This window comes from Malurus melanocephalus, unplaced genomic scaffold (assembly GCF_030028575.1).
Source record: "Malurus melanocephalus ecotype Western Australia unplaced genomic scaffold, MMel_1.1 scaffold_113, whole genome shotgun sequence".
Lineage (NCBI taxonomy): Eukaryota > Metazoa > Chordata > Aves > Passeriformes > Maluridae > Malurus > Malurus melanocephalus.
In genome coordinates this window covers 2,124,401-2,136,668 of record NW_026623345.1, presented here as the reverse complement: position 1 = coordinate 2,136,668, position 12,268 = coordinate 2,124,401, and the positions used below count along the sequence as shown (strand labels likewise).

The window sequence follows — 12,268 nt, the reverse complement described above, 5'->3', positions numbered from 1 at the left end:
TTTTAATGCATACACAGATCTGTGAAGTCAGATTATTTATTTTTTAAAGTAACACTTTGATTCACCTTTAAACTAAAATTAGACTTCTACTTTTCCAGAAAAATTTCCAAGATATTAGCAATAGTTTACATACATGACATTTTTCTCATGTGCATGTACACGTGGACAGGAAATACACTCTTTATTCTGGCAATCATTAATCATTAGAACCATAATGGAGATACACAGATATCAGCACAAACAAGTTTTGGTTTAGGGGTTTATCTACAAAGGAAAATACACTGATATAACAATACAGTTAAAGCTATATTACCACAAAATTTCTTGTAAACAGACTTTACAGTGGAATAAGAGTACCTTTTCCTACTTAAAATTATGTCCTTCTGGAAAAAAGCTTCATMTAAAACAGAAACAGAAGCTCTAGCTCCAAAATGTAAGCCAGCTCTAGAGCATTTTATTGTGGGGCAAAAAAACTTGTACCATAACAAACATACTTGTTTCACTTTATCTTCAAAATCTGCATCRTTCTTATCATAGATCATCTGAGCAAGGCGAATCTGTTCTGCAGTTGCCTGAAAAAAAGATAACATCCAATAAAGTACACAAGAGGTAACTATATCTTTCAAAAGTATATCACAGTATAACTGGTATTTTTCCCTCCAGATTCTCAGAAAGAATGTACAACAAGCACAGAGRTACTACAGGGAGGGGATCAATATCTTCTCTATCGCCACTTATAGTTTTAAATGTTATTTGGGACAGAAGCAATTTCAACACATTCTAATCTGTTTGAAACACGGTTAATGGTCACTACCCTGACAAGACAACTGTATAATAAAATAGGATTTACCACGGTAGACTGTATTTTAGTGTTAATGCTTTTAATTTTATTTAGGATCTACTCCTCCAGAGATAAGAATTTTATTGTAACGAACTGGCTATAGTATCACTAAATTAACCACATCTCTGATAATTCCTGMTCACATCACCCTCCACAACTCTCCCAATAACAACCTGACTCTGAGTATTTAAAAAGACTTGAGTCATACCTCAAACCCTTGCCCATGAACAGCTGCACTGATTTTTTTTACAAGCAAATACTGGTCTCTGAAAACTGGTAAAGGAACTTCCTAGTGTTGAAGTATCTGGTGTTTCTACGGCATTTCTGGACAACAAATGCACACTGGCAACTTCTACAAAAGCTGAGAGACTGACATGCATTCAAGTACTATAAATCCAAACAGACTATGGCTGGCTTGAGAGAGAAAAACTCTAACACAGATGTCACATCACAGAGGTCACTCTTCAGAGTGTGGTACTTGCAGCCTATTCGAGCTGCACTCCCTAGAAAATACCAAAGACAAGCAWGCACTGCATCCTGGACCTCATCTGACCTCTGCTCGAAGAGGATACTGTCTCATATACAGAAAACAGATTCTGAAGAGACCCAGGACCCAAGATGTGAGTTGATGAGCCTGCACAGGTTCTTCTTCATTGACTGGGACCAGCTCATCTACTGAAATTCTTGTCAGAAAGGGCACTCTGGGCACCTGGCTGAATCACACCTTTCTGCCATCCCATGTCACAGGATACACACATGAAATTCTGTGCCTCACAAGACCTAATCAGACTCAAACTATTTGAAATTTGGAGCTTACGACAAATGCAAGCTCTAGAGGAGGTCACCAAGCATAAACACTGAGAAGAGTCTAAAAATTACTCCAATGTACATAAGCAGCTGCTTATTTGCTGAAAAGCTACCACAGCTGTCTCAGTTCCTTGAGGGAAGTGACATCTGTGCTCAGAGACAACATTCCAAAAGAATTAGTATTTGTAACACAGTTACATACTCTTCGTTACCTCACCTTTTCAAAGTGTCATGCTGACAGCTTCATACCTCACTCCACGGGGTAGCAAGGGGAGGGTCTGCTCTGGAATTCCCAGTTCCACCCTCCACAGAAGTCTCCCTGTCARTGTGGTGCTATAGGCAAAGGAGCTTGCTCTTGGTGACAGCTGGGAGCTCCGCAGACAGTAGAACCAGTCTGCTGGTTTCAGGTAYTTAAGTCTTGTTGATACATCTATTCACTATGATTACAGCCTGCTCAGGCACACTGCAGCTTTTAAGCCAGTGAAAAGATATCCAGAGCAAAAATATTCAATGTAATTTCTGTAGAGATATGACAGCATATTTTACCAAAAATCAGGAATCCACTAAGATTCATTTTTTCCATAAACAAATGCTTTTTCAAGCCCACATTAGAAGACAAAAACAACCCAATTTTAAAACAATTATGAATGTGTGACAGCATCTTTAGTTTTTCTGTTAAGCAGAGAGCTTAGAATCTTGTAGATGCAATATTGATGCCAATGGATTGCACCCAAAAAGAATTGAAGCAGAAAAAAACAAAAAAAAGCTACAACAAAAAACACACAATGACTATACAAATACAGTGTCACAAAAAGTTCTGGCCTTTCCCCCAGCAAGTGGTCGTTCCTTATTTTTAAGGAACCATTGTTAGAATTGAAGCTGTAGTACCCTATTAAAGTGTAAAATAAAGTTCTGATTGTGACTAAGAAAGTTGCAGTATTTTAGACAGCCTGATCCTTACTCAACTTTACAAGATATATTACCTTCTCACTATGAGTGGAAGAAATTATAAACTAAAAACTTCAAACTACCAGAAAACAGAAGTATGCAAAACTGACAGTAAGAGATACAGATCTTACAACAAAACGGTACATTTATTATCCAGATATAATGCAAAAGAAATATGATGTAATTTCTTAAATAATTAAAATTATAATCAAGTGACATTATGACAGTGAAATCTCCATTTGGGAAAAGAAYACTATTCCATGTTAAAAAATAAGATTTTGTGGTGATTAAGCAGTTAAATCTACAAACACCTGTTGATCTGCAAAGACTGACTATGCAGAAAAGTCCACCTGATATCTCAACAATAAAATATATGGTGCATTAAAACGTAACTGCTGTGTATTAAATAACCATCTTTTCCACTGAAGTGACCCAATCAGTATGTATTATGCAAAAAGAAGAATAAAACGACAAAATGCAGAAAATGGTCTGGAAGTCTTAAGGCCTAAAAACAATGAATCCCATAGGCTGGAAAGATCCTTCAGTGATACACCATGACCATGTTCATGGCAACCTTTTTTTTCCTTCTAAGGGCTGGAATTTCCAGTGTTCTGACTTGTGCCACTGTCTCCCTGAGAAGAGTTGGTTTCTACCTTTCCTATACCCTTTCCTGAGGTATCTGAACAGAAGACACAGTCTCGCCTTGTCTCCTTAGGGCTGAACAAACCCAGAACCCTGAGCCACCCCTCCTTCATCTTGTGTTTCAGTCTAACAACCATCTTTGAAGATTTTGACTGGACCTGCTCCCTTTGCCAAAGTCTGCCTTGTGCCAGGGAACCCCACCAGGCAAAGCACTCCACTGCTGACTTGGAAATGTCAGAAAAGAAAGGGGAAGCGACCATTTCCACCAGGTTGCTTGCTGCAGCCTTGTTTTAAAATAAACCCAAATTCAACTCCATCTGTTGAAAGTTACTTTCTAAATTCACACATTATCATGAACCACCATTATGGCAAGTGCTGCAACTCAAGGAGATGATAAGGGTCTGAGGTCACAAGATTAATACTGTGCAAAACAAACCAAGAAGATGACCATGTTGAAGATCAGTCCACAAAAATACAAAATGCAATATTATTTCCCTGCAAACCACCTCTGGATGGATATACACACAGCCAGTAATAAACTGAGACAGTTTTTGAATTGCAAAATTTTGAAATGTATCTGTCAAGAGGACACTGAATTAACAGAGGCAGAAATATTCTGCACTCTTTGTATCCCAGACAAGCACACAACTACTGCTGCCAAGAATCAGTGGTAGTGGCATGAAAGCTTAATTTTCGTCTAACAGACAAATAAAATTTGAGTTGGCTAATGGATGACCTTTTCACTTTGTGGGGTCACTGCACAAAGAGTTTAGGATTTTGTGACTTGCAAATACACTGAGTCATGCTGCAGAACACAACATGCATCTAATGAAGCTTTTCACACCCATGCAAATAGCTCTCATGACCAGAAATCTTGTAGCATCAGGAGGCTGGCAGATGGAAAAGCAGAGATCTAAGGATCGTGAGGTCACAGGACAGAGATCCTGATACAAACACAGAATTCCTCACTGATGGGAAACATTGCTGAAGAACACAAAACTCCTTTAGAGACAACACAGGAATAACTTAATGCTGTCCAGCAGTACTGAATAATTAAAGCAAGTAATCAAACACAATCTTCCAAAATAAACAATGATTTTTCATTCCATCATTTTTCAGTTTTTACTGACTCAGGGAAGAAACTCATGACATGCTCMCTTTCAAGTCAAAGAAGTTGATACAGTAGCACGTACCTGTACTACTTGCTTCTGTGGTTGTGTTGGCTGTGTGGCTGAAATTTGCATTTTGTCCCGAGTGCCCCGGGTACGTTCACTGCCCACTGAAGTCATCATATACAGTATATACAAAACAATGTATGTACAAAATACAAAATCTGAAAGAAAAAAAAATAGCATGAGTTAAGGTGGATACTGATTAAATAACCAAATAACATAAATGCAGTAGTTTGTACTCCTCTTGCCTTTACCACTGTTTCTACATAGACACTCACGAGAAAGCAGCTTAAATACACTGTTAYTGGATTTACTGAAGTATTTGCAGTAAAGGGAGAAATTCAGTGGATAGAAAGCATTTTTGTCAGCTGATTTATATCTGTCTCGATCTGTACTTCCAAATGACATCTTACATCTCACAGTTTTTTCCAGTTATTTAACATACAGACTTTTATACTGGCTTCTCTGCTGAAATTTTAGATTCAGCTACATCACTCAAACTTCTTTAATATCTGCTGTCCAGTTTTGATGCCTGGAATTTAACTTTAGTTCTCACACCCATTCAGAACACCCCACAAAAATCATATTCACAAACTAGGCAGTTTTTTTTTCCCTACCATCAAAACTGCAGATACATGGAGGTCACAGCCAATCCGGACTCTACTCTTCATCTTCCATTTACAAGCAAAATTATTATGATTACTTTTAAATCCAACCTCTATAGCCAATACTTTTGTTTTACTCTTCCTCATGTTTACAGAAACAATTTATAAAACTATATATCACCTGCTTTAAACATACCGCGGCTATATGACAAAAAAGAAACCCCAAAGAAACCCGAAATCCCACAAACACATCATTGCTATCCCATTTGTGGCTCTCAGTTCTCATTCTTATTTGTCCTGTAGTATTATAATTACTTTGAAACAAGACAYTATTATTCCCCCTGTTTGTACAGCATTTAGCACAAAACTAATCAATGAGCATTGTTCATAGCAGCTATGATAACTGGAAACAGATCTTTGAAACAGTCAGAATGTCACGTTCAATTGCCTGGTTTCTGTGTCCATAAGGRTAGTAAGTAAAACTGCAAATATTTGGAACTAAGGACAACTTGCAAGAGGTATWCTCAGGCAGAAGGAGAAGCAAAGTGCTTTCAGTGCAGTCCCAAGGTATGAACAAGCCTCAGCACACAACTTGCCAGGGCAACAGTTTTGTGCAAGCTGGCTAGCACCGAGCTCAGTGCATAATAAYCACAGAATCACAAAATAAGCTGAGTTGGGACTCATTGGGATCATCAATTCCTGGCAAGCACAGGACCATTCCCAAAAGACACACCATATGTCTGAGACAATTGTCCAAGCACTCTGTCAGACTTGATGCTGTGACCACTTACCTGGGGAGCCTGTTCCAGTGCCCAACCACCCCCTGGGTGAAGAACCTTTTCCTAATACCTAAGGAAAGGCCCCCCAACACAGCTTCAGGCTGTTCCCTYAGGTCTTGTCTYTGGTCACCACAGAGAAGAGATTAGTGTCTGCCTCTCCTCCCTCCTCTTCCCCTCACAAGGAAGTTGTAGACTGCAATGAGGCCYCCCCTCAGTCTCCTCTTCTCTAGGAAGCTGAGCACATGCTGCAATCTCATGGACTAGGAAGTGTTCAATACCCAGCTGATCACTGGCAGTCACAAGTAATGCATATTCGACAATTAAAGCTGCAATGAGATATTCATGATGCTCAGGAGCCTCATCTACATTCAAAAAGGCATGTATTTTTCAGTGTGTGTCTGTGTCACCACTGCTTAAGCCATATTTACTCTTCAGGGAGAAAGAATATTTCTAAGAAAAATGGCAGGCGCAGAAATGGCTGAAACACTCCTGGGAGATAAGAGGTACAGGAAGATCAGGCTGCTACAGGAACAGAGCTCAAACAACCTTAACAGCATAACAGGATCTTTAAASGAGATCCACATCCTCCTGACCATGCAGTCCATGAACAGCACAATTTGGCAACAGGCTGAAACCAAAAAACAACCCAGCAAAGATAAAGGCAGCATTATGGACTTGTACTTGCTTCAGGCAAATGTGGAACTCCATGCTTAGTTTGACAGCCTCTACAAGTCACCAGGGAATGCTATAATCCATCAGAAAGTCAGTCCAGTCTTCTTAAAAGCGCAACTGGCAGTCTAACAAAAAAATAACTTTCAAAATACTGTGATTTTATTTCCCCTTAAGATGGCTCCCACGTTCTACTGGCAGCATCCAGACACAGCAGCTGGAGGGCCATGCTCCATCTCAAACACTGTACTGAGCAGGGACACATGGCTAAAGCTTCACTCCCAACCACACCTATGGTACAGTAGGGATGCAACAGGCATCAGGGATACAGAACCACTGCATCCAAATCATCACAGTGACAACAGYTTGGACCATTAAGTAGGATATTATTAATGAATTAGATGGGGATGAACAAGAACATTTCCTTGCTCACAAAGCAGCTTCTTATTCTCTTCAAGTCCTTATATTCATCAAGTCTGTCTGGCAGGCTGCTGTTATAGTAATAAGCAGGATATCACAAACTGATGAACTTAATTTTAACTGTAGATCAAACGAGGAAATAAGATTTGAGACTGGGAGGAAGAAAACTCTTAATTAAAATCTGTTTAATGAAGATCGAAAAAAATATTCAGACRAGAAGATGCTTCAGTTTCCATGTCAGGGTCTGGAGCAGCGCAAAAGTCCCTTCATCAGCAGTACCTGACCTTGCAGACACTGCAACTCTAGTAAGCAAAAACAGTGGTATTTGAAGACACATAATACATTAAATGAAACTAGTACTAGTTTTATCACATTCTATACACTACTACAGAGCACTAGTAAAAAAAAGGAGGAAATACTGAAGAGRCACGGCTTCCCAAAACTCTTATGTAAAGAAGGTGGCTATATTTTCTCTCACAACAATTAATAAAGATGCACAAGATTCATGTAAACTGTTTCTTTTTTTCACTAATGTGATCTAGCACCTGCAGACCAAGCTCATTTACTAATTTTAAGCAAACAAAAAACAAAACCCAAACAAAACTAAAATTTAAAAATGCCTTTATCAGTAGTTGAGACTTCATTTAAAAAAAAATCCATTAAAAATGGAAATCAGAAGAAGAATCAAAGATGAAAACCATCCAAAATTTAAATCTTTTGTTTGTTTTGGTTTTCTGTCTGTACAGCAAGTTTTAGTCCAAGGACCTACACTACAACAGCAGATCCAGTAGCATGTAACATGGACATGCAGTAACATGCATGTAACATGACAAAAGCAGTAACAAAATATTAATATTTCAACACCCACCCTTCCTAAAACTACCAAACCCCTTCCCTCTAAAATCTTCATCTCTTGTCTTATCCAACACGTTTAATTACAGTTTTGCTTCAGATGTTAGAAGGAAAAAAGGCAAAGAATCAAATAGTAATTGAATGCGTATCAACACAAAAAGCAGATTTTTAAAACTATTGTAATGTTCTCTGTGATCTGTTGTTCTGCCTTCCTTCAGCAAGAACTCCAGGCCTTTTAATCTCAATGAAGTCAGAAAAGCCAGATACAGAGATTACAAATTGTCTTRACATGGCTGCAAGCCCCCAAGATGCACAAAATCTATTACTGTACTTCCAGGAACAGACCAGCCATGGCAATAGCAACTGACTTTCAAGATTCCTCTAGAAGTTAAATATTCACTTCCATCAGATGAACAAAACATTTGCATTTTTAATTCCTTTCCTGAGGCAGTCTCAAGAAAGTTACTTTGATGACTCCCTGGACAAGGAACTGTGATAAAGAAATCAAACTGTGATAAAGAAATCTCTGTGAATACCTTAAGTGTGATTGCTTTTTTATATTCAAAATACAAAGCCACCGGTCAAGGATTTTTCACAATGACAGGAGTGGTAAAAGGCTGCAGGACACTGCCCCAGGAGAGCATAACTATTGTACATGTACACTGAGCCCAGATTTTACTGCTATGGCTGTAGCATTACATGAGCATGAGGAAGAAGAACGTAAGAAAAAATTACGTCTGCAAAGCATCAATGAAACAGATTTCCCTTGAGTGCTGTTGTCCAAAGCATCTCACCATCTTTATTGCTGCCTGAAACAGGAAGAGTTTGCAAGAGTCAGATGTTCCTGGGAGCCATGCTGATGACTCAGTGTCTGTATTGCCCCAAGCAACTACAATGAATGTGAGCTTGTGGATCCTAAGAGAATTCATGCCTCATCTTAAAGTCTTCTGTGGTAAATTGRTGTGCATCACTGGCAGAACACCATCTATATGCTATTGTGCTTTACCAAGGAGAGAGTATTGCCATGAGCAGCCTGAGTACCAACACAAACATACAAAAACTAATATATAAACTTCAAGCTGTGTTAGCAAACCGTAGCAACCAAGTGACTATTCTTGAAACAATTATCCAGCCAAGCCAATCTATAATTAGCTAAGAATATATCACCTCCTGCAGAAATCAACAATTTCTCTAATACCAAAATAAAGGTTATTTTAAGGATTAATAAACATATGTTATACAAAGGAACACAAGAAAATACACATCTTAGAAATAAAAGACAAGACAGCACTTGGAACAAGTTTAGGAAGACAAAGTGCCCAAAGGGCTAGAGTTAGGCTAGAGTTAGGCTGGTCACATAGTCAAGAGCCCAAATGCATGATGTGGACAAGGGAATAAACAGTGCGTGTGTTCCACTAGAAGAGCATGTTTCAATGATGCAAGTTAAATATTATAGTTATCTTTTTCTTTTTAATCCTCTAATCTCTCTTTTTTATTATCCCAGTGTCTCTGTCTAAGAGGTGTGYTTGGCATTTCAGTATACAATGGTAATTCTCTAGCTTTAACCAAAATCTGCCAGCTACACTCAAACACACRGCATCATCATTTCTTTAAAAACATTCAAGTTTCTGAGGTAACAAGTACCCTTACTCATACAGAAATTTCTGAAGGAAGAAATGCAACTTTAAYTGATATTAAAAAAATCAAGTAAGACAATCACACCGACTTCCACCTCGGGTTTTATTTTCCCCACAACCAAGTCACTCTTCAGACTTGTAAAAAATGGTTTAGCAAAACTTACCCAGCTCCACTGCTGTCTGAACACTCCCGAGTGACTGGACAATCAAYGGCAGTGAATGCCCTAAAAGATTCAGAGGACTTGACCTTATCTTTCAGACATCAGTATCTACAAGGAATCAAGTCCTGCACCCTGTGCTAATGRTAAGTCCCGTATTTGCAAGGACCTGCAGGATGTACTAGTTACCAACAGTTATGATTAACTGTACTGAAACTTCAAGGAACAGAGAGAYATAGACAAACTGTACATTGTTTTCTGAGCACCATGCTCAGGACTATCAGAACTAGATAAAAGAGATTAGACCACAGTTGCTGCCATGAACCAGGGAAAAAAAACAAACCTACTAAGACCAAAACAAAAAAAAAAAAAAAAGCTGCACTGGTCCAAAAAAAAAAAAGGAATATATAGAAAACAGGAATTCTCTTTGACAACCAGCCACCATGGGGATCCTGTGAGGAAGAGGCAACAGCAAGTTCAAGTATATTTGAAAGTATATATACACTTTCCAAGTATATTTCTCTGCTGAGAAGTATTTCAAGAAAAGCTTTGGACTGTCCAAATATTCTAACACCTGGAGGGAACAACACAGGTTCCTGCCATCGTTGACATAAGACCCTCATTTCTTGCACTCTGTCAAAGAAAAGACTTTTCTTACATGAAACCTCTTTAAAAGCAACCAAGGTAGAAGAGATAACATTCTCATCACCAGCCACACAGCACGCTGTCCTGAACTGTCAATTCCATCAGTATCTCAAGTCAGGGAGTATACAGAGACCACAGTGGCTCAGAGGTGGCGCTTGTACACCCACAAACATAATACTTCCTCTTGTGACAGGAGGAAAGGAACCTCAGGAGATAGCCAAGTCTTGTACCAAACTGTACACTCACAGTCTAGGACTGCTACTTTAAGTGGTGAAGAATCATCAGTATTGCAAATCTCTTCATACCTGCTTCTCTGGATTTGGAACAACCAAAAAAGAAAAAAAGAAAAAGCAAGACCCTTGATGTTTTCCCTCCTAAGGTTTCCTAAGTAGCATCCAGTGGAAGGGCACTATAGTGTCTAAACTTCCAACAACGAAAGCASCTAGCAAAACTACAGCCTGGTCCGCCCCTGCAACAGACACTCCAACTAAATTATTCACTGCATTAACTAGGAGGCTTGGAAAAAACGTTAACTAGTACTTAGTAAAGTTTATTACAGCCAGGGGAAAAAAACTGAACTAGCAGGCTTTTCAGGGTTGAAAATCATTATTCTCTGCAGCCAGAAACAACATAGTCCTCCTGAAGTCTCTCACACAAGTAAAGGATGGTTGAGCACACTTTAGGACAAAAACCCATGACTACAGTTACAGTTCCCTTTTGGGACCTGGCTGTATTTTCACTCAAAGTTCAATCAATAGCTTGGGCAGAACCCAAACAGTTTGTTCCATTAAAATCAAGTATCAGCTCATATCTAATACCACACAACTGTGAGCAATCACCAGAAATGGCCCTCCTGCTCACCCACACTTAACCACAAAATACTGCTCCTTTCTTTCCACCAGGCTAACAATCCTGCAGCTGCAGAGGGAGTAGGGTCAGTCGGCTCACCCAGTAGCAAACAAAACAGTCAGTGAGTTGAACAAGCTTATCCAGTGGAAACCTATGTGGCTATAGGAGGAGGAGCAGGAGGAGCAGGGCTCAAGTTCATGAGGAAAGGGGAACTCACTTTCTAATAGAGATACACCATTACAGCATGGGTATAAATGTATTTTGTTTTTCTGGGATCCAGGAGAGTATGACTTGATCATGGTAAAGCCCTCTGTGCACAACCAAAAAAATTAGAAATAATTCCTTGCAGGCACTTTAAAAACAAAAAGAACCTCCCAGCAAAGTTTTGAAGAAAACTATACATTTGAATATATAATTATCTCGCAGGAAAAGAGGCTTCTATCATGTTTACCAAGGAACACTTCATATGCAGTCTCTTTGATATCTGGATTATATTCATCCGGTAAACTGCAGTGAAGAATATATTTAAAATYTGGAGGTATTTCTATCCAAAGAAGAGAAGGGTATAATCAACATCAGAACAGCCACTCTAACATAGCTTATGTTAACCTAGAATACAGTCCTTTCTCCCAGCTACTGAAGTATATATGTCTACATTCACCTTCAGGCACTAAAATAGAGAGTCAAACTAGGCCAAAGTAGCTTACTCACCCATAACAATCTTTAATGATTTTGTACACACAACTAAATATTCAATGCTTTTGCCAGTTATCTGTGAATTTCACTTTTAAAGGAATAACATAATTTAACATCCATCCATCCCCAATCAAAAGCCCCACCTTGATAAGATTTGCTCACTGTGCCAGCTCATTAAAACTCACTGCATCCCCTCTGAGGGGCAAAGGAGGAATTCCAGACAAACTCATTGAGGAAAGCAGAGCTAAGTGACTTGGAAGTTCCCTGAATGGCTCCCTCCACTGAAAGAATCACAAGTCAAAGCCTCTTCAGACTGCAATAATTTGCACAGCTTTTCCAGCCTGAGATGAACTCTGAGGACAGCAAACTGCCCAGGTGAACTCAGGGCATACATATATATAATTAAGGAAACAGCTGCAGAGTACCAACTACACAAGTTAAAGACATTCTCTTCAAAGAATATATGAAAGAATATATGACCTAAAGTCACATTCTGGTTAAGCTATCAATACTACAAGGCAAACAAACAAACAAAAAAAAAAAAAACA

At 38.9% G+C, this 12,268-nt stretch overlaps 1 protein-coding gene across 12 annotated transcripts in view; it reads right to left on the bottom strand.

Moving 5' to 3' along the window:
* UBAP2 (ubiquitin associated protein 2) overlaps positions 1-12,268 on the bottom strand; it is a 70,132-nt gene that overhangs the window by 44,576 nt on the left and 13,288 nt on the right. For all 12 annotated transcript variants that reach the window (XM_057369651.1, XM_057369653.1, XM_057369654.1 and 9 more), the window contains exons 2-3: positions 4,432-4,571; positions 495-572 (exon numbers count right to left, since the gene is read on the bottom strand). In XM_057369651.1, coding sequence (XP_057225634.1) covers positions 495-572; positions 4,432-4,530 — 177 coding nt within the window. In that variant the 5' untranslated portion in view covers positions 4,531-4,571. The remainder of the gene's footprint in view (positions 1-494; positions 573-4,431; positions 4,572-12,268) is intronic.